The 23,460-nt window shown below is 38.4% G+C and overlaps 4 protein-coding genes across 7 annotated transcripts in view; 1 reads left to right on the forward strand and 3 right to left on the reverse strand.

Moving 5' to 3' along the window:
• Positions 1-61: 61 nt before the first annotated feature.
• On the reverse strand, positions 62-1,037 carry LOC106752129 (mediator of RNA polymerase II transcription subunit 11). The gene is made up of 3 exons (XM_014633588.1): positions 631-1,037; positions 351-491; positions 62-271 (listed from the first exon to the last, which is right to left on the reverse strand). The coding sequence occupies exons 1-3, from the start codon at positions 716-718 to the stop codon at positions 150-152; spliced, it is 351 nt and encodes a 116-aa protein (XP_014489074.1). The 5' UTR covers positions 719-1,037; the 3' UTR covers positions 62-149.
• Positions 1,038-2,073: 1,036 nt separating this feature from the next.
• LOC106752105 (cytochrome b-c1 complex subunit Rieske, mitochondrial-like) lies at positions 2,074-3,584 on the reverse strand (the record flags this gene model as incomplete). Its single annotated transcript, XM_014633519.1, has 3 exons — positions 2,074-2,835; positions 3,120-3,297; positions 3,368-3,584. Coding segments are annotated over 3 exons (687 nt in total), but the record flags the coding sequence as incomplete, so codon positions are not given.
• Positions 3,585-4,419: 835 nt separating this feature from the next.
• The window catches only part of LOC106752110 (vanin-like protein 1), a 45,917-nt gene continuing 26,876 nt past the window's right edge, over positions 4,420-23,460 (reverse strand). The window contains exons 1-8 of one of the 4 annotated variants that reach the window (XM_014633533.1): positions 9,179-9,522; positions 7,087-7,166; positions 6,821-6,955; positions 6,356-6,502; positions 6,120-6,280; positions 5,824-6,038; positions 5,346-5,450; positions 4,420-5,256 (exon numbers count right to left, since the gene is read on the reverse strand). In XM_014633533.1, coding sequence (XP_014489019.1) covers positions 4,475-5,256; positions 5,346-5,450; positions 5,824-6,038; positions 6,120-6,280; positions 6,356-6,502; positions 6,821-6,955; positions 7,087-7,143 — 1,602 coding nt within the window. In that variant the 5' untranslated portion in view covers positions 7,144-7,166; positions 9,179-9,522 and the 3' untranslated portion in view covers positions 4,420-4,474. Of the gene's footprint in view, positions 5,257-5,345; positions 5,451-5,823; positions 6,039-6,119; positions 6,281-6,355; positions 6,503-6,820; positions 6,956-7,086; positions 7,167-7,547; positions 7,938-9,178; positions 9,523-23,460 lie in introns of those variants that run through there. The other 3 variants (XM_014633534.1, XM_014633532.1, XM_014633531.1) reach the window with 3 other exon arrangements.
• Positions 15,253-23,460, forward strand: part of LOC106752111 (synaptotagmin-7) — a 157,987-nt gene continuing 149,779 nt past the window's right edge. Inside the window, exons 1-2 of the mRNA XM_014633539.1 lie at positions 15,253-15,315; positions 21,743-21,863. The gene's annotated coding sequence lies outside the window, so the exon portion shown is untranslated. The remainder of the gene's footprint in view (positions 15,316-21,742; positions 21,864-23,460) is intronic.

Genomic DNA, 23,460 nt, shown 5'->3' on the forward strand with positions numbered 1-23,460 from the left:
TAAAAGTAACAACAAAGTGGTTTATTGACAATTTCTCTTTAACAAAAATAGACTATCAAAATAATTTGTATTTAAAAGATTTATTACCAGTGTATAGTTATATACATATATATATATATCTCACAAGAAAAATGTTATATAATTTATTATTATCGTAATTTATTTTTTATACGCTCTAGTTCATTAACTCTACTTCGCGCATGCTCTAATCTATGCCATGCCATTTGGAGTACCTTTTGACTCGCATATCCAGAACCTTCATGTGGTTGACCTAAGATATATCATTAAATGTATGTCAGAATAAAAATGATATCAGAATAATGAATATTATATAAAAACTATGTATGTACCTGTAGAAACCTGTGTAAGATAATTAATTTGCTCACTCAATTTAGATTCTACAATTCCTAGAGACTTCAAGAAGTGAGTAGTATTCTGTTCTACTTGCTTCATGCTTGATTTTTCTTTGCCCAGTTCCAAGATAGCTTGTCCTGTACAATATAAAGTACTTTGATCACAATACAGACTTTGTATATACACTCACATGTTTACATATTCGGTATTGTTTGGCAAATGGGTATGATTTAATATGCACAAAATCTCAAGGCACAATCATATTGTAATAATTACCTGCGCTTTGTAAACAGTTTATAACTTCCTTCTCGATATTGTCTAAAAGTTGGATTCTTTCTATCGGTGGTGTTATTTTGGAAGTCATTTTTTCCTTTAGCTTATCTTCGAATTAGAATTCGTATGACTTCGAGGTCTTTAAATATTGCGTTCACTTTTTTTACTCACTTCTTAACCTAACTTGTAGTCGAAGTGTAAATATTTCATTTAAAGTTAAATATCAAATGGTATTCAATGTTTAATAACTGATATTAAACACGCGAAATTTCACGGATTAACGATAGGTTAGCGTGCAACCGGTGTTGTAGGCATGCAAAATGTGACGAGATTGATGCGAATTTTGTCGCGCATGCACTGCGGCAGCCATAAATTATAGCCTTTGAGGTATTCTCTTAGATCCATGGTAGATTTAAATCCGGGTCTACAATAGTAGTATGTAGTAAGCTCTCAGTCATGAGAGGAATAATCGATTGTGATTGGTCAATTTCTCACGGCTTCAAGCTTACCACACCTATTGTAGATCTGAGCTGAAAGAATATTCCAATGATCGTGAGCGCTTACTCAACCGTTGTTTTCTGAACGCAGCCATTGCGTTGTTGCGAAGTCTTTTTAACTGAACACATCGCATCTATCTCATAATCTCTCATCGTGATCTCTCATTGGAAAGTTCGAAATCATTTCAAGAGGAAAATCAAAATAAATAATCGTAGTTTTTACATAATAATTAAGGTATAACAAGCGATTTCTTAGCTCGTATTGTTTATTTTAATATTTCGGATATTTCCAATATTTTGTATTTTGCATCATACGATTTTTAATAATAATAAAAATAAATCGCAGTTGCGAGCTCGCGCATGCGCCCTACCCGTATCGATATAAGAATTACAACTATGGTAATATATAACGTTGAAATGGAACATGGCGCGTTAGTTCGTATTCGAAAAACCGTTCCGCATTTTTCGCGACTTCAATTCGCTCGAGTCTCATGTATGATGTCGCGTGATCTCATGCGTTATCGCCGGGAAATAAGTTGTGTGTGTTTGTCGTAGTGAAAAGGGTTGTTAAATCGTTGCTCGAAGGGAATATCTTGCGTCTGGGAGAGTCGAGCCTGAGGTGACGCTCGTACGTTGTAGCGGTTAGAAGTCTAGGTCGCTGCCCTTGCACTTTCGATTCATCGAAGGACTTTCACGCATGAATTATCATCGACCAGGAGTGTCGAAAATAAGTATCACGCGTTTATCACAGCGAAATAACTTTAAGAAGTCATCGAGAGCGAATATCTCGCGGGAGGATATTGGGAGTGCCGAGTAAAGTTAGGCGCGTTTGATACTTCGAAAATCGCAATAATTGTGAGAGAGCTCCCGACGCATCGGTTCGAATTTGGTAAAACGTCTCGTATTTTTCGCGATTTCGTCTCGTCAGCGATGAGTTTCGAGCGTGAATTATCGTTGGAAGTGCCGGAAACAATTCCGCGCGTTTGTCGCGGCAAGATATCGTTCAATAGACACTGGAAATGGACATCTCGCGTAATGAGCTGCAAAGAATGCCAAATGTCGCGCGTTCGTTAGAAGTTCAAATTGCATTCCGTACTTTCACGATTTATGGAAAGACGGTCGCTTATAAATTACTGTGCCGAGAGTACCGATCGAATGTCGTCGATTCGCCGTGTTGCAGCAAGATATCTGGATCATAAATAATCCATAAATCATCGAAGGAAAAATCGGTGAGTTTCCATATTTGTTTATTATTATTATTATTATTGGAACTGAGACATCTTATTATCAAAGTTATTAAAACTATAACTTTCCAAATCCCGATGGATTGGAATAAAAACGCGCGAAGTATTGTATTCTCTGTAACGACTCGCTTGTTATTTCTTGTTTAACATTCGTCGTAACTCAGAAAGTAACGCGTTATCCGACGATGATCATATCATCCTTTACAAATTTATACTCGGGTACCTCCAAATTAGTTGGCGCTGGTCCTTTTCGAACACGGCCGGCCGCGTCGAAATGCGAGCCGTGACACGGGCAGAAGAAGCCACCCGGTATAATTCCGGCATTCGGAATCGGTATGCATCCCAAATGCGTGCAAACTCCCACTACGATTAACCATTCCGGCCTTTTAACTCTGTCATTGTCCGTTTCTGGGTCGCGCAATTCGGATAATCTTACTGCTCTTTCTTGCTCGATAACTGATTGTGTGCTATATATAAATAAAGAATAAGACAATTAGACATTGACCGAAGAACAACAACTTTGATTAAAGAATAATGTTCTAGATTTTGAAACTTTTTGAAAGAGAGAGTTTCTTCCAAATTCTCCTATTTCTGTTATATTTTTATATTATCTCTGTTATATAATTTATATATCAACATAAATATGATACATTAAATAATATTCCTAGATTATAATTATTTTTATAATATATATTCAGTTTGAAGAATAAAGACTTAATCAAAATTTATAGAATTACATGTTAGGTCTTACCGATGATAAATAAAAACAGGTTTGCCGCGCCACTTTACTATCGCCACATGTCCTTCTTGTATATTGGATAGTTTCACTTCCAATTGAGCCTCTGCCAATATATCCCGCGAGGGCATCATAAAAAGGATGTAATGCATTGCGTGAGATTTTAAGCTATACAATCCAGCAACACCGCCAACTGAAAACTTATTGAGAAAAATATACTTTGTCGATTGATGTATTTTATGTAAATTTAAAGAATAACGCACCGAAAGAGGCAATGCAACTTAGCGCTTTTCGTTCATCAGCACTTTTCGCAGCCGGTATTTCGGCATCCTCCATGGATTTCCGTCGATATTCTTTAAAGTTCGACTTTGGTATGTCCGTATAGGCATATCTGTACAATTTCTTAAGGTCTATGGTAATGCAGAAACAAATATTTATAACAGTTTTAAATTGGCTTATGAGAGATAGATAAAATTGTAATTAAACTAATTAGATCTTATGACAAAAAGAAGAGGAATAAAGATGATATATTACATTCGTCTAACGCATTTTAAATAACAGTTTCCTCAACATTTAATTTCGATTATGACTATCTCATATATTATGGTTATGTAACATCATCTTTATTTATTTAATTCTTCAAATTGGCAATCATGTTTTTATTTATTCGAAAAGTTTAATTTTACTTAAATATTTTTAAGTTCGGTTTTGAGAAAATAATTTGATATAAAAGTCTATGAAAATATCTATTTTCTCTGATACAACTCACAAGAAACTTTTTATATAAATACTTACGATTTATTGTACAGAGTCGTATTAACGATGAAAAATATTTATCGTAATTCGCAACGTACATACCGAAAATGTGTCTTTTCGCAAAAGACATTTTTATTACCAATAGATATAATATATGCAATCAATAAAATACAACTCGTCAAAATATTTGGTATATGTATTATCATCTGAAGTATTGCGAAATTCCCGTATTTTCTTACTTCAATTGTTAATCGTATCAGTACAAAACTAAACAATTCGATGTGTAATATAAAATATCTCAATCTTATAAACATAACATTGGCTGCGCTCAGCAGAAAAAATAGCTTTACAACTGTTATAAAATTCATGCATCTGATTGGTGTATACTCTTAGATTAACAGCATTCGAGAGCAACCGAGATTAAATGCATATATCAATCAGATTCACGAGTTTTGCAACAGTTGCAAAATTGCTTTCTCTATAGACATTATATAAAGTTATATATATAATTTATTTCATATATATTTATTTCATTATATGTATAATTATATACATAATAATTATTATATATATAATTACACGCATACACACACACACATACTGTATATGTTTTTTTAATATACATATCTTATAAAATTAGGTAAAAACAAAGCCAGTAATAATGCTGCGAAATAAGTAACAATATTGAAAGATGGTACGCTTGCACCATTAACGAAGTTCCTCGAGTATAGTCCAAATGTTAATAGATTATTTTTCTTGTTGATCAAAGATATACTGACATGTACGTGATCCTCGTGAGTGTGTTCACCGTATGACCAATCTGTCACTTTAAATGGATATAATTGCGAGTCTAATATAGACGGCATAATTAAAACATTCTTATAATTGTGGAACGTTGTGGAGATATCAATGTTGCCAAATACCGTTTCCGACTCTTCTGTAGATCCACATGACTCAATTGACTGGTTCGAGCATTGCATTATGCCGCAGGCGCTTACGCTTCCGTTAATAGCATAGAAACTGCGAACGCCATTAAAGACCGCTAAACGATATTTCGTTGTTGGATCAATTTTCAACATTTCTACAGTAAAGTCGCAACAGAAATCATTCTGGCAAATGGTCCTTGTGGAATTTCCTTCCAATGGCAACGTATCAAAGGAATCAATTTTATCGCGCAAAAGTTTTAGTCTATCACTAGCCACTGTGTTGTCTTCTCGCTTCTTTCGAAGCTCATCGTGCACATGTTTCTTTCCATGAAAAAAATTCCCTTGACCATCCGTTGAATGACTTGCTTGCTGATTCGATTCGGTCTTCTTCTTCATTTTGGGTACTTTGTATATCAATACTTCCTCGTGCAAAGTGGGAGACATTATTGCCTTACCTATTCCTTTGCGACCTGCAAGTTGTAATATTTTCTCGTACACACATGCGTATTTCGATTCATTAATTGTGAATGATATTCGGAAACGTTTAAAGTTTAATTACCTAGATAAATTCCGCTGCCTGTGCTCCCACGGGGAGGATTATTGTAGCCAGCGACCAACAAATTTACGTCTTCGGCAAATGACCATCCAGCTTGCGTTTGTACAGCTGAAAGAATTGATAATCTTCTGTTATAGCGTATGAAGTTTTGTGAAATTTTAATTTCAATACGTTGCCTGTAGATGTATTATCAATGATGATATAATCAATCTATGTAAAACAAACATGATAAAAAGTATCTATGATTTCTGCTTGATAAAAGTTGTCAAACATGATAAAAAGTATCTATGATTTCTGCTTGATAAAAGTTGTCAAACATGATAAAAAGTATCTATGATTTCTGCTTGATAAAAGTTATTTTGTCTTGCGGTTCTTCTAAGAAGGATAAAGTTTTACTGAGTTTGTATGGCTAAACAAAGTTTACTTCTAAATTTGAGCTGGATAGCCAATGTATCGAACGAAATCCTGTCATTTTGCTCACCTGTTAGGAACGGCATTTCGGAAAACCATGCTGTAGGATACACAATATCGGTAATTTGATGAATTCTTGTCAACAGTAATGCCGGTATCTTAAATAATATGTCGAAACATATGAATGTTCCAAACGTCACCCCGAAATCGGTATCAAAAGTTACTATTTCCGGTATTCTTGTTATATTAAATTGTGGTTCCACGAAAAGATTCGTTTTACGATACCTGTTCATTTCAATTAGACATTAATATCATTAAACATTGTCGTAGAATAACGATAATATTAGCAATAATAAATTTATATACCTGGCAATGATCTTTCCATTGCGATCAAATACAACATTGGTGTTGTAATAAGCTTCGTCATATTTTGTACAAGTGCTGTTATCGCAAGGTAGTTTCTCAGCAATATTGATTACCACATAGATTCGATTCTCTTTTGCAGCGCATGATATTCTTCTCAGTGTCTGAATACATGCATATTTTTTAATTAATATTTTATAGTAAGGGGAATTGCAAAATATATATATAAAAACACATACTTCGCTGACTTTAATAGTATTCTCATCGCAAGGTATGTAGTTTTTGAAAGCAGCTGGAATAATAGTTGACCAATCATCCATTTTTTCTCTTCCTGGTAAGGAAATTGTTGTTAAGCCATCTTCAGGGAAAACTATTATATCAACGTCCTAAAAAATATTGAGATGATTTTTAAATATCTTTTGTGCACAGGAAATATTTCTAAACATACACTTTCTGTGGGATATTTAATTTTTCACATTTAATTTTTTCTCTCAGCAAAAAGTATTAATTTGATGTTATTCTTCAATATTTTTCCTATGAAGCATTTATAAAAATAAGTTGTATTATTTTCTATACATTTGGATAATTCACAATGTTTTGTATCTACTTTCTTAATGTCTCACTTTTCCAATGTAATTGTAAATATTTATGCGAAGAGATTTGTTAATAATTACACAAGTAAAATTTATCACAAAGATACTTACACTTGCATTAGCTATCTTAATGTTCCTGATATATGAATCGGTATTTGCTTTTAGAGTGGATTCAGCATCAATTTCATGTACAGGAGGAAATTCTACCACAGCTGCTGTATAAGTTTCTGAATTTGGAGTTGACACCTGTTCACATAATAAGAGATACATATAATGTAGAATATATATTTACCAAATAGATCACTGTTTGATTATATATTTCAAGAAAATAGAAATATGCATTGTTAATAAGTAGATGACAATTGTCTCATATTTACCTGATGTGCTATATTTGCACATGCTATTAGCAGACAAATAATAATCCATTGCTCCATATTGGACAGTTTTGATTGTTTGTCTACAAGCACATACAAAATATTTATTAACTTTTTAATTAATTAATTTAGTTCATATAAGTGATTTCCAAGAGAAAATAACAAGTTCGTAATCTAGAATTTTCAGATTCTGATAGAATCTGTATAGATAAAAGTAATTCGTACATATCCTCATTAAATGTTATAAATATCCTCATTCTATAAGAGGAGAGAATTCTCTTTCATTTTTTTCAGGCAACATTATCTTATTTCCAAAGTTAGTTTAACCCACACACACACAGTAATTTGTTAGTTACACAATCGTGCACGTATTCATACTTTTTGTCTTTAGAGGTACTCTGACACTAAAAGGAAAAGGAGGAAATAATGAGGCGTAGTAGGAGAACACGTCTTTTCTATGTTACCTTGTCTTGTGGTATGGAGATATTTATTTCTCTTGGAATACACTACTCTACCTTTTTTCTTCCTACTTCCCTTTCTCTAAGATTCTACTTGGGCCTTCATGAAAACGTGCAGAAATGGTTGATAATATTTTATATCGTCAACTTTAAACTATCGAAACGTTATTTGCAATTGACATTGATAGTGAAAGTCATCATAGAACAAAACTAACGCTATACACGCAACATAGGCACTGACGCATTCACCGGCAGAGTGTGAATGCGCATGCATTCCAAACGGACAGTTACAAACCGGTCGGAGATCAGCTGATACTCAGAATGGCGGATGCTTGAGTTTGAATTACGACAAACATGAAACGGAAAAAGATAAAAGGAGCTTTAGCTCAGAATGCTCGATTGATGACACATGCTCGACAACAAAATAATTTCTCTTCGTATATTATTTCTAATTCATTTCATACTATAATTTGTAATCGGTTTTCCATATTATTGTATCACATAGTATGAATGTTGTTTTTATCGGTATTATGGAATATCACGTGATGTATTATATACTTGATTGTGCGTGAATTGAAAAAATATCATAATATTTTGATGAATTTTTTATGAATTTTTAATGAATTTGGTGAATAATATTCTGTTTGTAATGTCAAATAATATGTTAATTATGGCCCAGTTTAAAACATCGCGAAGAAAAGATTCTACTACAGATTTATTTAAAACAAACTTTGCAGAATATTTTTGCGTTTTTTTATATTTTGCTAAAGTCATGGAACGCGATATGCGGGTTAATAATTAACATTAAATTATTTTCTTATAATTAGCATTTCCTTTTTTACTCTGGTGATATGTTTTATATTGTTAAAATTGCACAAATTATATAAATTGGCACACGTAATCGGCCTAAGAACCTACTAGTTCTAATTTTATAAGGAGATACAAATGAATTAATTCGCGTCAGTATTTTTTACACATTTGAACTGTTATATTAAATTCCAGCGAAATTGGAGTTGAGAGACTAACAAAATTACAGATTTATCAAGATTCATCCGAGCGGAAAAGCGATAGTCTTAATTAATCGTTTGTGTTTCTCATGGGTGTTACATAATTCCGTTAGTTTTTATATAGATCGTACCGGACAACCATGAGCGGTCTGCATTCCTGGGAAAATTAGTTCCGAGGATTTCCGAAAGAATAAAAAGTTCGTCGAAATTTTAGCATAACGGAAGTTATACGTTACGGCGTTAAGAGCTACGCAATGGATTTTCGCACTCGAGAAATGAAAAGTATGGTTTTGCAAAAATAATCAGTGGAAAATTAATTCGGTATAATAACTGTACGATATTAATTAGTCACATAATTGGGAAATTGCGCTCATTTTGTGACGAACATGATGGATTAATTGAAAAATATTTAAAAGGACATTAACTACGTCAATGTATATATTTAGAGAATTTTTGCACGAATCCACATTTACACAAAATCTTTCTTCTTATACGCATTAACGTGGAACACGCTAAGAAGTTTGTACGAAACTAAGACTCTCTCTGAAATATCCGATATACTTTAAGATAACTGTCAGCACCCACTTAGCAGGTAGTGTCGTTTTGAAAAAAGTTGTTAAATATAATTACCCGGTAAGTCTCTCTTTTTCTTTCTTTCTCTGTCTCACACACACAATTGTTGCACCGGTGCGACAAGTTTCTGTGCACGTTTCACGTACGGAGCGTAACACCGATTATACACCTCGTTGAAACTTCAAGTTGTGTCTGCCTTTTACGATCCCGTTGCGACCGCTATAGCAACTGCTGAGTCGACTTTTTCTTGGAGATATTAGTCAGAACGAATATTGCGCAGCGATTGAAGTTGAGCGCCGTCTCTACCGGCTTATATATTAACGAGCGTACTCACGCGTGTTGATACGTTATGCTGATCTTGAACGAGGAAAATCTTTTCATTTACGTATACTGCTATACACAACGCCCAACAACTGATTATCAAGAACAATGTAGGTGGAAGACGCATGAAACGATCAAGTAATGAAAGTACTGACGATGTCTTATTCGGTGTAGTAATTTTTTTGTTCATTTTTTTATAAAAGATATGCAGACTTTATATCGTTACGAAACTATCATCTCGAACTAAGGTCATAGATAAGCACTTGTATGCGAGTTATATATATACAAACTACATGCGTGAGTCAACATATAACGTCGAAAATTGTACACAGAAAAATGTTAGATTCAAGTAAATAATTATTTCAATACTTCTTAGTAAATTTTTACTTGAATTAAGTAAATATTACTTGAACGTAGAAAAAAGGCTGCGATAAAAATGTATAATAATAATATGGAATTAAGTAAATATTACTTGAATGTAGTATTTTTTCTATATTCAAGTAATATATTTATTTAATCCAAGTAAAAATTTGCTAAGAGGTATTGGAGTCATTATTTATTTGAATATAACATTTTCTTTTTCTGTGTAGTAACTTTTATAATATAAAGCTAAGGTAATTATGCTGATGTATACCTTATTATATTGACAAACTGTGCACACATTATCAAATCAACAAACTTCCAATCAAATTCTCGCCAAAGTCCCCAGAAACATCTGCTTCGCAACTGACTAGCAAACCTCTATTGTTACGATTGTGCGCAAATACGTGCGCAACAACTATGTAACGTATAGTTCGGTTTGATGATCGCATAATAAGTTAGTCATAATCAATGTTTCGAAGTCGTGGGAAATTCGAGCCTTCATCACTTGACAAACAGTGGCACTAACGCATGCATAATATATCCATATAACTAAACGAAACTTTCCGACATTCACATAGAAAGTGAAGTGAACTGAGCCGGCCAGCGATACGAAAGATGCGAAGAAATCAGCTCGTTCACACGTTTTAGTACAGCCAACGCGAAGAACAAGCTCGAGACGACGATTGTTCTTTGGACTTTTAATGACCGCCCTTCTGCGCGGAAAGACCCTGCCGTTGTCACTCTTTACACGATGGTGTTCGTGAGAATCATAATTCGCGCAATTCATGTTCGTGTTTTTTCGTTCTGGAATCGATTCTATTGACTTATTGGAAGTATATCGCGGGATCTCGTCTGCCAATGAGCTAAAATCGCAATTACTTTAAAAACCTGGTGACGTCGAAGACGACAATCGATCTCTCATTAATCGTTCGCTAGTCAGTCGATCAAAAATTAATCACAAGTTAATCACTCGCTAATTAATTACTCGTTAATACGTAGTACGCTAACTAACTGCATCAGCATGTCTAATATTCGCTGATTGCACGTGCAATAAAGATTTGTTTGAATCAAATCGCAAGTTCCGCTCCTTTGTTTGCGCGCTGTCTTCTATCTTGACAATTAACCGCCAAAAAAAAAATATATATATATTTCTATACTTAACTCTATATTTCCTCTTTATCATTTTTTTCCATTATCACATTTTATTATCAAAGTTGTCTTAACGCGAGTATTTAACTAAATACATACTCTATCTCACAGCCCTAAATCTAATCTTAATTCATTTTCTATAAACCAGTAAAATTAAAATCTTTAATGTCTTTGCGGTCGACAGACTGCAGACTTTGCAAACAATTATAATATTGATAAAAACTCATGTGTGCGCGATTGCAGACGATCATTTTCTTATGATTGTTTAAATTTCAGATACTTCTAATCCAAAAAGTACTGTTCAAAGCGCAAAATTACAAGTATTTTTAATTAATTGAAGTTTCCGCTTATTGTTTTCGGCATGATTTTTTGTGATTTCCGAACGTTCGATAAATTGGTGATGATCAGATTTACTGGAACGAATACGTAATTAACAATAAAAGCTTTTGATTCCAATATAAATTACTACAACTGATTGTTTCACAAATATAATGATAAAGAACTGTGAATTGATGTATTATCTCTTTGTAATAAATCTTAATTCATCATTTCATACACATGCCGGCCAGCGATTTTAAAACATTACACGCTACCTCATATTTGTGTACGTTTAATTTATGCATCATCATCATAATTCATACTGTTTTGATACAAGATTAAAAATATGAGTTGTCGATTTCTTTTGTCGCGATCATATTTCTATTCGACTTGCATTTAGAAATTCGATACTGAATTTCCGACGGTTATTACCGTTTTCAATCGTACGCACATGTGTAAAACCGTAGTATAAATTGTCATTGAATATTTAAATGTACATGCGCCAGTCTGTGTATATTATTAATAATAATCTTTATATTTCATTATCTGCCGGTTTCTAATCAGAATATGATAATCGAGTTTCCGTGTTTCATTGTTTAATATCTTGTTCCAAGTATTTAAATTCCAAGTATTTAAATTAATACATTCTTAAGACGATTTTCGTAAAATATGACCTTGTATAATTTCATATTATTAGATTTCATATTTTTGGAAAATTATTTAACTGTGCATTGCATTTTCAAATAGAATAAACGTTGGCGATAATTAGGGATTAAATTCGCTGTGTTATCGTATAATTTTATACTTGCTTCTTAATTATTATTTTAGCTAGAAATCTTACAGGTGACAATTTATCGAACAAGTAAAAATCTACAATTGAAAATTTCATTCTGTTCGAATTTGTTGGTATCAAATGTATTGATTTAAAATCTATTAGATAATAATTTGAAGTATAAGCGTATGTGTGACTCGTCATTCAATTGCATTTATGATTACAATCATGATCGATAAATGAGGAATGTTTATTGTTCTTTCGCAATATAGTCTTCGATGCTGTATTATTCTATTTCTCGCCTATCTTATCATTATCTATTAATAACGCAATGTTCTAGAGCTTCCTCAATGATATAATGATAAGAGATTGCCGTGGTCTGTATTCCGTATCTCGTATTTACATTATACGCGGCTGTTTGATTTCGAGCTTAATTTGCCTAATGTGAAGACCGTATTCAGCGTTATTAACGAACCGAGACTCAGACAGTCATATCTGATGTCAGATGTGTAATACGAGTTAATGCATTCAGTTCGTACTCGGACTTCAAAAATCAATACGTCAAAGCGTCATTGACGTTATCGGGAGTTATCGGTACAAAACATGTTCTTGTTTACATCGAATTATTTCCGACGGTTGTATCGATATCTTTCGATCAATATCCTCCATCAATATGAAATACAACATATGAGTAGCTCTCTTCGATTTGTCAGCAACAGTTCACCGGTATTGTCGATATCGATTCGTCGATAATAAATATCGATCGGCCTGGGAGGCTGGGACCGGTATTCGTTCGGAGAGACTCAAGATCGCAATATATCAATTCGAAGCTCAATATGCTCTTCCGCCAAACTCGATTGATTATCGTTCGCTTACAAAGCTGGAACTTGGTATTCTCTTCCTACCTACCAGCTGCGCGTACTCGTGTTCGATCGTCGTCGTCAAATCTCCACCTGCTTTATCGCCCACGCTATGTACGTTCCGATGAAATCAGTTCGTACTTATCAACTCGCGTCATTGAAGAAGACAGACGTGAGACCGCCGGTCTCGGTCGAAAGAACCGAGGACTGCTACTAAGTGGTCTGCGAAGTGTCCCAAGTTTCAAGACTGATCAGTTCGTTGTGTCAAAGCGCGTTTAATTAATAGTCCCTAAGTCACCGCGATTGATCCTAAAGGCCGTTAGACATGCACGATTGAGCCATGGGTGAAACGGCAGTACAAGATCTATTATACAATACGTCCTATGCCGAAGTCTTATCTATAACTAGTTACACTTTTTAGTAATTGTATCTGTAACTAGTTAAATTTAACATTTTAGGTACAGAAACAATTTTGATGACTTCATGTATAACGATTACTTTCCAGCAAGAAACAAAGTCGTTTTATTAGACTAGATATCGAATTCTCCTCGAGTCTGCTCCGATTTACTTCCTTACCTGCGACCCCTTCGCCATGCCATTAATCGAGACCGTTGCATCCAACTTTTACCTACCTCCTAGCAGCCGACGCCAGTGAGCGCCAAAGAATTTTAAAACAGCTATCTTCCGATCTCGTTGAGAACTCGTAGGCAATCTCAGTAGTGAATGACCGATACTCCGTATCGAAGACCGTCGTAGCGGCTCAGATTGGCAGATAAATCTGTCCGATGTATCTATACGGTGCAGATACTCGCCGTGAATCATTTATTATTCCCCATGCGTGTCCTAGGCTTGATTCCAAAGTTATACGTCGCAACTTTGGCCGCGCGCTACATGCGTTAGATTTGAGAATCTAATATTAGCGCAGGAAGAAAAAAAAGAAAGTCCGCGAGAGAACTATTTAATATCCAAGTATACACGCAGTACGTGCGTTGAAAGTTGCAGCAACTTTTCGCGCCGTAAACTTCTCCGACGGGCTAACATAATAACAGAAGGCTACGATGCGACACTCGTATCCGGCGTTACTGCATTCGCGCGGTTTAATCCTTTTCGGCGCCGTCGGAATGCGAATTGGTTGCCTGGGCGTCAATCTTGATGTGTCAATAACAGTCGATAGAACGTATAGCGGATGACAGATCGCTCACTCACTCACTCTATCATAGGACGGCGTCTCACATAACTAAGCGTTGTACGGACCGAGACAATCGAATTAACGATTTCAGGACGGTGATCACATACGGAAAATCGTTGGAGGTTAAAGAGTATCCACGGCCGGATTTCAGGGTGTATCACCTTGTGAACGTAGAAATACCGATAAGTTCTCCTTTTCACGGTAAAAGGTTCGAAAATGCCGCTTTTCATCAACCCCCGGGCGTTCCACAGCGGATGGAATTTCGCGGGGCAGGCTTATCGCGTTCCGACGTAGCATTACTGTATTTCAAAGCGGACCTTACAGCGGACGCCGTGTAGATATCCGGGAGCTTCCTATTCGTGCGAAATCACTGGATCGGACACGGTCATGCGATCTTGCTGGCCGTGAGTACCGAGCGACTTTTCGTTTCTCGCTTCGCGAGAGCCATCGCGAGTGGAACTCGGGGGCAAACAAATCGTGTGCAAGTCGCGGGGGTGTGGTGGTTGGAGCTTGCGAGGTGCCGTAGTTCGGCTGGTGCGCGGTGGACAGGTGGGGGTTGACCGCGCGGGGGCGAGTGGGGGTAGAACGAGCTCGTGAAAATCCATGGTGGGGACTCGCAGCCGTGAAGCAGCAGTGCGTCGCGACTCTAGCTGCCACGCGGTTGCCTATCAATCTTTTCTCACTATCGGATCTTTCTTTCTTCTGTGACGATTAGTGACTGATTGTATTCGTCGATTTGGCACTCTCTCTCTCCTTCCTGCTCTTTTTCTCTCATCTTTTCTCTTTTTCTCTCTCCTCTCTCCCTCTTTCTCTCTGCCTACCTCTCTTACCCTCTCTTACTCACTCACTCACTCTCTCTCTCTTCCTTTCTCTTGCTACGCTCAGTAAACCACCCTCTGCTTCCACCATTCGGCCCGTCGTCGCCGCGCCATCAAAGTCGCGACTATCCCGGTGGCCTTCTCTTTCTTTCTCTCTCTCCTTGGTCCCCGGTAGCGCGTTCGCCGCGAGGGTTGCTCCCAAGACTGGTCACCAGAGCGTCGATCATGATACGCAGCGAGCCGTCGAGCGCCGCTTGAGAGTGTACGCGAGGTGTTGCCCGTGAAAACGCGTGCACCCGCGAGTGAACACTGTTCCCCCCCCCCCCNCCCACCTCCCCCAGCCGACGCACCGACCGGTGCGCGTCACCCTCGCGCGTTTCCGCGGCGCACCGTACCCCATTTCCGTGAGTACATTCCGATGCATGAATCAACGATACATTGATAATTATGAGCGACACATTAGAGGAGGGATGCGCGAGTACTCTCGGGTACTCGATCTTCGATTCGGTATCCGCTCGGGTCGACCCGTGCGGGGATTCTCGATGATATTGCGTTCTCGTAACTCGAGGGTGCTTACCGACTGTGCGAGCGTAAATGAATTTTCATTCTTTCCGGGGCAGTCGAAATGGTCGACAATTTGGTGTGCCCGAATCGTTTCGCGGTCGTCCGCGCTGATTAGACGAACGAACCTCGAGACAGCCCGCATTTGACGACTCGCGTATCACCCTCGCCTTCTGTCTCTTCGACGCGTATTTCCGCAGTGGACTACGCTCCGACGTCCAACTCTCCATTATCGATATGCGATAAATTTCTTACGCATATCGAAATATTTGCGACGAACTTACAATTATGTTTATACGTCTCACGAACGAAAGAAATTCTCTCATGTTTTATTTGGTTTCTATGTTATGCCTGTGTATGTGTGTGTGTGTTTTATCGTGTCGCGTGTTTAATTGCGGAATAGATACGGATGGCGTATTAAATGGACTTCTTGAGAAGTAAGGTGACGTGTCGCCGCGCCATAATCGCCAAATTTATCGTATTTCCTGTGCAAAACTAATTTGTCGCCGCCGAAACGTCATTCCTGCGAGCCTTTGAAAGCGTGTTATTTGAGATGACACCTAACGACAGATCGGGAAGTTCATTATCAGGTGCACTCTTGCTTGATGGGCTTGGACGGAGACAATTTTGTCAACCGCTGAGACAAGTGCATCGATAATAATTCTCTCCCCGTACACACGTTTCTTATTGTGCACTTTTATGCCATCTCAATTAAATATTTCCGAGAGAAACGAATTTTTTCGAAAAGATATTCCTTCTTTCGTTTCTCGGCAAAATTTATGTACATACATTGTAAATTCAAGTGTGTTTAACTGAGGCTCTTCTTACGCATTTCTTGCCGTTTTAAATCACGTCATTTAACACGTCGTTTAACGATTGGGCGTGTTAATTTATAATTCAACAGGATTAAATGTTTTAAATGACGTAGCCCAAAACGGCAAAAAACATATAAAAAGTGTCATTTTTAGACGTTTATGTGTATAAAGATAATACATTTGGATTTGCAGTGTATGCGCATACAAAACTTCGATAATGGGTAAATCGATATAACGCAGAAAAAAATTACATAATCATCGCAAATATTCAATATTACCTGACAAAATGCGATTAGTGGTAATCATTGTGTTTGTGGAATATATTGAATATCTGATAGTTCCCGATATGAGACATGTCAGCAGTGTGTGTACAAAGCGATATTCCACTTGTAATCGCTTATCGGAAAAGTGAACCAGGCAACCAGCGCGCTCTTTGTAGGAACCCCACCGGCGATCGGACGAGATATGCATGGTGGCATACATATTTTCACCATAACGGAGCGCGTGCGAGTACGTTTGCGTCATAACGATAAAGACGGCTATTACATTTTATATCTGATGGAGCTGGCGGCGCGTTTTTGCGACTGCTGATTACGTCGAACCGCCTTCATTTGAGAACAACAAATCGATAGTTTACACCCATCGTACCCCTATTATAGCGCTTTTATTTTAGAAAAAGATTCCGTGCTGGCTGGTAGTCGGAGCGCGCGTAGATTGTGAGCTGGAACGAACAAGGTCGAGGGTCTTTTCAAAGCTCTTGTAATATATTCACGGAATTAAGGCTTATCGATGTCGCGCTATCTCGTTGATATTTTATCTATCCATTTTTCAGCGTTTTCATTCCTGTCCGTGTGCGCGTGCAGGAATGAAGCTACCGTCGTATTTTCGTGGATTCGGTTCTTCCGATCGCCGAGAACGGAATATCGTCGCGCTTATCACGACCGTACTGGATATCTTTGTAAAATTTCCGACGACGCGGCGCGTCTCTTGTGGATTTCGAAGCCAACTTTTTTCAGCGGAAATGTCGAGGGAAAGTACGTTATGCGTCGCATAGTTTTTCATAGTTTTATGCTCGGTATATCTTGTTTGATATCTCGTAGCGAGGGACGATGTATAAGAAGATCACAATTAAAATTCCATCAAAAGAAAGTACATGTTCGATCGAATGACGAATGATGTTCCGCTTATTTGCGCCCTTCTGAAGCTGATATGCAAAAGCCCGTTTACTCGCAATAACGTAATGTGAAAGGCGCCTTGGTGACCTGACATTTTCGCTAATGCGAATCGATTGCGAATATCGCAAGAAATAACGTTATATATAACCACACGGTCGAGTTTCCGCTAATTCTGAGGCAACTTGTAGCTGAAGCGTGAACGGGAAGGAAGTGATACGACATTCGATAAAGAAATCACGTCATTTACGATAGCGGAACGGTGTATCTTTAGTTACGAACTAATGTCTTCAGTGTTTTATTTAGAATGGGTAAATTAATGACGTGAAAGAACAAATTAATTTGCAAAATTTAAAAAATCGAATAACATACACACACAGAAAATTGAGTGGACGTGAAATTCTACATTTTCAAATGAATTTATTCTAAATTACTGTTTGGCGAATTATCTCATTTTTGCGTAATAATGGATAAAAATGAAAATTATTTTTCTCTCATGTTTAGAGTAAATCGTGGTTAATTATCTTTTAATTAGCGCCACGTAACTCTCGGCAGGGGTTTGTAGATTGAGAAACTCCTTCCGTTCCGTTTCACACACACTCGTGCACATATAACGCGAGTTCCTGTGGGTCGTATGCACAATTCTGAATAGACTAAAATGATGCCATTGACTGGAATTAATGGGGTGTGGAATTTTGCCAGTAGTCCAGTTCGGAAATTTTCGTTCGTGGATGTATCAAACGATCTCATTCAAAGCCGATCGAAAGTGCGTTGGTTCGCAAATGATGTCGACAAACTGCAAGTTCGTGATATATACGAAGACCACCCTTTCGACGAGGGGCATTGTCGCGATGAGGTATTTGCATTTCGCCGACTTTCATCTCATGAGCCGTATTATCGTATCGCAATTTGGGACGGATCCGTTCAGGGAAACGCGGAATGCCGCGAAAAGGCTGCCCTCGATGTACAACACATAAATAAATACAAGCGCAAATTTAAGCAGCGCGAGAGGCAGTACGAGGTTGATATTGTCGGGAATTAAAGCGGGAATAATTACCATCTTGCTATATTCGGAATACGCGGGATACGAACGGAAAGTTAAGTAGTGAAGTAATTTGCAGAAGTTAAATGGAAAAGCGTGGAAAATACTTGTGACTACGCACCTGCGGTGACGGGGAAGAGAATGGGATTAGTTATGTTGCAATGCGGACGCACGCAAGTTACGTAACGTGGTATCAACTACGAGGAATTAATATTTTGATCGCAACATTAATCCGATTGCATGCGAGTAGTCGTATGAGCGAAATTCCACTCCGGTGTTGTAGTAAAACCCTCACTGAAACGCAGTATTTCGACGCGGCTGACATTTTCCAATCGAGCATTTGTCTTTCTCCGTGGAAAGTAAACCGTTCAATTTTAGTCCACGGGGAATGCGACTTATTATTTCTATGGAAATGCCACGAGCCACTCTCGTGACAGGTAACTTTGCCGGAATTTCGATTTGATTTCTCAACTGGTTGGATACCGTCGTCCGTTTGTAAGGACGTACTCCTCGTCCGCTTCCGCCGTTGAGATTGCTCGTGAAACTACATACCGTTCATAAGTATTTATTGCACCTTTCCCTGCTATTCCTCGCGTGATTTCAAGGTTGAACATGAAATGCGGGTCACGTGGTGATTCGCCTAACTACTCCTCCGACGACGGGGAATCTTTATTACACATCGTTATTATAGTACCCTCTTGATAAGCATATTAGACAAGGCACTTCATCACTAACGAATTGTGTTTTCGAATTCAATCTCTCGGCACGAACATGGCTATAGTTGGCAGTAAACTGAATTCTAAAACTTAGCTCTCGAAACCGAAACTCTGATTTCTCCAACTCAATTTGAGTCTGTGCGATTGAAAGTTTAGCGACAGATGCAACTCAATTCGTTAATAATTGCAGAAAGTTGATAAGCAAATTTGTCGGCAGATCAATTTTTACATTTTACGCACTTCGAAGGATAAAATAAGCGACGTCAAGATGTATCCACGTGTGTGTTTTTAATCGAGACTATTTACCATTTAGAAATATGTATTACCGAGATAACTCTTCGTATAAATTACCGCGGGTTCGTATATTTTACAAATATTCGATGTGAATTTTGCAAACGTGTAAAATAGTAAATGACATGACGTGCCGACTGCTGCGTGACCAGTAATGGAGGTCACTTTACACATTCACTGTGGCGGCTCATGCAACAAATAAAAGCTGCCCTATCCTGAAAGAGACTTTTGTGTGCACAAGCTGTTCCGCATGCACCGACCGCATTACGCGTTAACGAAAGATTTCTTCTCAACTTTAAGATACTCGCGCATAGCGTGTATTCCACATATAGAAACATAAATATGCAGGATACATGGAAACATTGGAAATCGATATTTATCGTTCTTTGCCGCATAGTTTTCGTGTGCAAATCCCATTACTTCAAAACGTATGCACTGTAGAATTACCTTATCGAGAGTAGATTTTCTTTCTCGATAATGACGGATATCCTCAACATTTGCCGAATATTTAACGATTAAAAATTAAAAAAAAAACCAACCAAATAGCAACAAATTGTTGAAAGCCGCGGATTAGAAAGTTACAACGAAAAAAGAAAAAAAGAAAAGAAACAAACGATGGCCTCCCTCCATAATTAAGCCATTAAAATTAAATACGGTCCGCATAGAACGGCTCTGTGTACACGAAGCTTTCTCATTTACTCGAGCTGATTATGTTTGTTCATTTTCCCACACGAATTCGGAGGTGATCTCTAGTCGCGACTCGCTTCGTCATCCATTAGCCGCGACGCTCGCGTGCTGATAGACTCGCGCACGTGCTCATATGTACTCACACGTATGTACTCGCACATTAACGGCGTATACGCGCTTATTATTTTAATGCGCAAAACACATATATTTCGAACGAACTCGAACGAAAGCATTAAAACGTTATCGGTAACGTCGAGCTGTCACGGCGAACGGAACAACTGAGCTATTTCGCTTAATTGCCGGTCAGAGTTCGTCGCGAGGCATAAATGAAATGGAATAGAATAGAATATATATAGCTCACGAATAGTTACAGAATCGATACTGCTTTACGTACTGCCATCGTGTAGCGTGCAGGCTTCATCAAGGTACGCAACGCTCGCGCACATCTGCATTCCGCAGGTACGCCGCGCGGTCTGCACGCGAGAGAAGCCTCGGAGCCGACGGAATCGCGCGGACTCATATAGCGAGTTCTCCAACTACTACCGCTACAAGGCGCGGCCACACCGTTAATTGCACCTTGCGGTGACCGGACACGGCTCGGCGGACGAGTCGCTCGAATTCCGGCTGACCGGTCGGTCCCGCCTCGGTTCCTCAAGTTAAAACCTGGACCAGCGTTGTCAAATTCGGAGATATAGCGTTGCAAATCGTACCTTCGAGGCACTTGGAGTACAGTACGAGTACCGTATTTTTATTTATTATACATTTTCAGGGTCTTAATTGCAAAATCCGGCTGTGTACAGGACTAGGTGCATTAAGTGTATTTCGTGTATAACATGTCCAGATTCTAACTTGACTTTAGTCCCGTCGAATGAACGTCGTTCTTTCGAGAATGCCGGCGCCGAGATGCTCGAGAGGGCCGCCGCTTGGGATCGCTGCCAAATCGCTGGTAGATCCCCGACCGTCGTCGCGAGACCCGACGATTGACCCCTTCTGGTTATCGATTGTGGTTGCGGATATTAATTATGCTTGCCCGTCAAGACACTTGTCATTATCGTAATAATGCGCGGGCGTGTCCGACTCCTTCCGGGTGAGACGAATTTCACACACAAGCGAGCTGTTTGCTAAACGACCAACGAAGCGAGGGGTTTGCGCCACGAGAGGGAGAGGGGATAATTATGATTTGCCTAAAATCGATATCCGCGCGCTTTTATGTTCGGAGAATCATTAGAAGGCGAAATTTGATAACTCGGATTCGAAGGTTCCGAGCCAACGGAGACGGGAGCCTTTGTAACTTTTCGACGGGAGATCTCATTAGCCGCGAAAACAGATACGGCTCGGCGGATGTCTGCACTTTCTATTCTGAAGGTGCCGCGCTTGCAGTGGGAACATTGAAGAAATAAAGTGTTGGAGCGATATATATACGTATATATGTACACTTTTAAAACTAAGCTTTCAAACATCTTGATTACACTGTTTCGATTGCATCATAACGTCTGGTGGGAGATGTGTGGCCACGGGAAGCTTGATAAATCGTCCCTTTTTTACAGGTGATCTCCAGCCTGCGGAGGATGTAAACGCGTGTAATCTTGCCGGACGGGCACCACCCCACCCGCCCTTTTCAAACTTCAATGAGGATCTAGGATATAGGCTTGCATCCTCGAATTATCGGTAAGTCGCTTGAATCCGCCCGTTCATCACCCACTCAATATCGCCTTTAACGCTTATCCGGTTGGAAGTATTAATTCAGATTTCCGCTGCTCCCCCCATCCACGACGGCGGGAACGAATATTGGTGATCGCAACGGTCATTAATCGCGAACCGCGCGTAATGTTCGTAATTTCAGCGAAATTGCGTGCGTCCGCGCGATACAAGAAGATCGCGGGGCAGAAATTGAAAAAAAAAGGTTTCCGCGGTGAAAGCGCGAAATGTTTTCGACGTTGAAAAATAGAGGTATCTTTTTCGGGGCGCGATGTATTGTTCTTTATTTGCTTTGCGCGCAAAAAAAGCGCACTTTGCGCCTGACATGACATCCTCATGCACACAAACGCACTTATCGGGAATTAGGCCGGGTTTAGTAGTGCGAATTATTCGCACGCGATTTTCAGAGCATGACGTTTTCAATAGGAGTGATTTTCTGCATACCCGACCGCGCACCATGTCCCCGACGGTCGACCGTGGCGGGAACGTCGGCGGCCTCGTTAACCGTAAATTTTATCCTAAATACACGCGGAATGACTATGCGTGATTCGCCGTTCGACTATGGTTTCGAATAGGACTAAATTTCGCTACGGTAAATCGATATTATCTATCATGTACTTCCCTGGCTGCGGCCGGATACAATAGGTCATATGTATAGATTATATATTGATTTATACACATAATAAGGGTGACACCGTTTACGTACTTGTACAGGGGAAACGCTCGTTTCGACGGTTTTATTCGCTCTTAGTAAATTAAAGGAAATATTAGCCAAAAGCAAAGCCGAGGTTATTAAATTAATAACGGTGAAACATGTTCTCTCTCTGAGAGATATTTTACATTTGATTTCATCTCCGGCGCATACGAGAAGATAAATACTTGTTTAATGCGCGTCGCATTAGCTCCTCATTACGCAACTAGTGTACTCTGTGTACGATAGAGAAGAGGAGAAAAACTTGGTTTTATTTCTCATCGCGCTGGTCTTGGCCGTCCAGGTGTTTGTTAGCTCTCTGCCATAAAGGTGGTTCTAAAACCTAGTCCACCTGGCTGGCCCGTGACTTTACAATCAGAGACCACATGCATAGTTCCACTATGGTGGGCTGGCACCATAAATCTCGCAGATCTCTGGACACGACAGTCCTCTCAATAAAGGGAAGAACATCCTCCGGAATTAAATGCTAAGTGCGACGTGAATTAAACGAACGCAGCGGCAGAATATTTGTTGGTGTTTGTCTCAGTTTTGTCTCCGCGCAATATATCTCCGTCACTTGAAAGAGACTGTAAGGCGAAACAAATTTGATAAAAATTCGACGAACTTGCGCTACGTACACAATGGAATATTATTTATCTGCTTTCGAAATGGAGAAGAATTCTATTCGAGAGTCGAGATATTTGCAACTAAAGTTGATTTTTTAAATATGAATTCCCTAATATTGGCGTGCTATTTTTAATTTTTATCTTTAATAAATATGCGTACATATTACATTAAATAAAACAAAAATAAAAAAATAAAAAATAATATTTTTGTATTTGTAATATCGTGTATATATATATTTATTTCAACTCC

The sequence above is a fragment of the Dinoponera quadriceps genome, unplaced genomic scaffold (genome assembly GCF_001313825.1).
Source record: "Dinoponera quadriceps isolate SergipeBrazil2010 unplaced genomic scaffold, ASM131382v1 scaffold365, whole genome shotgun sequence".
Lineage (NCBI taxonomy): Eukaryota > Metazoa > Arthropoda > Insecta > Hymenoptera > Formicidae > Dinoponera > Dinoponera quadriceps.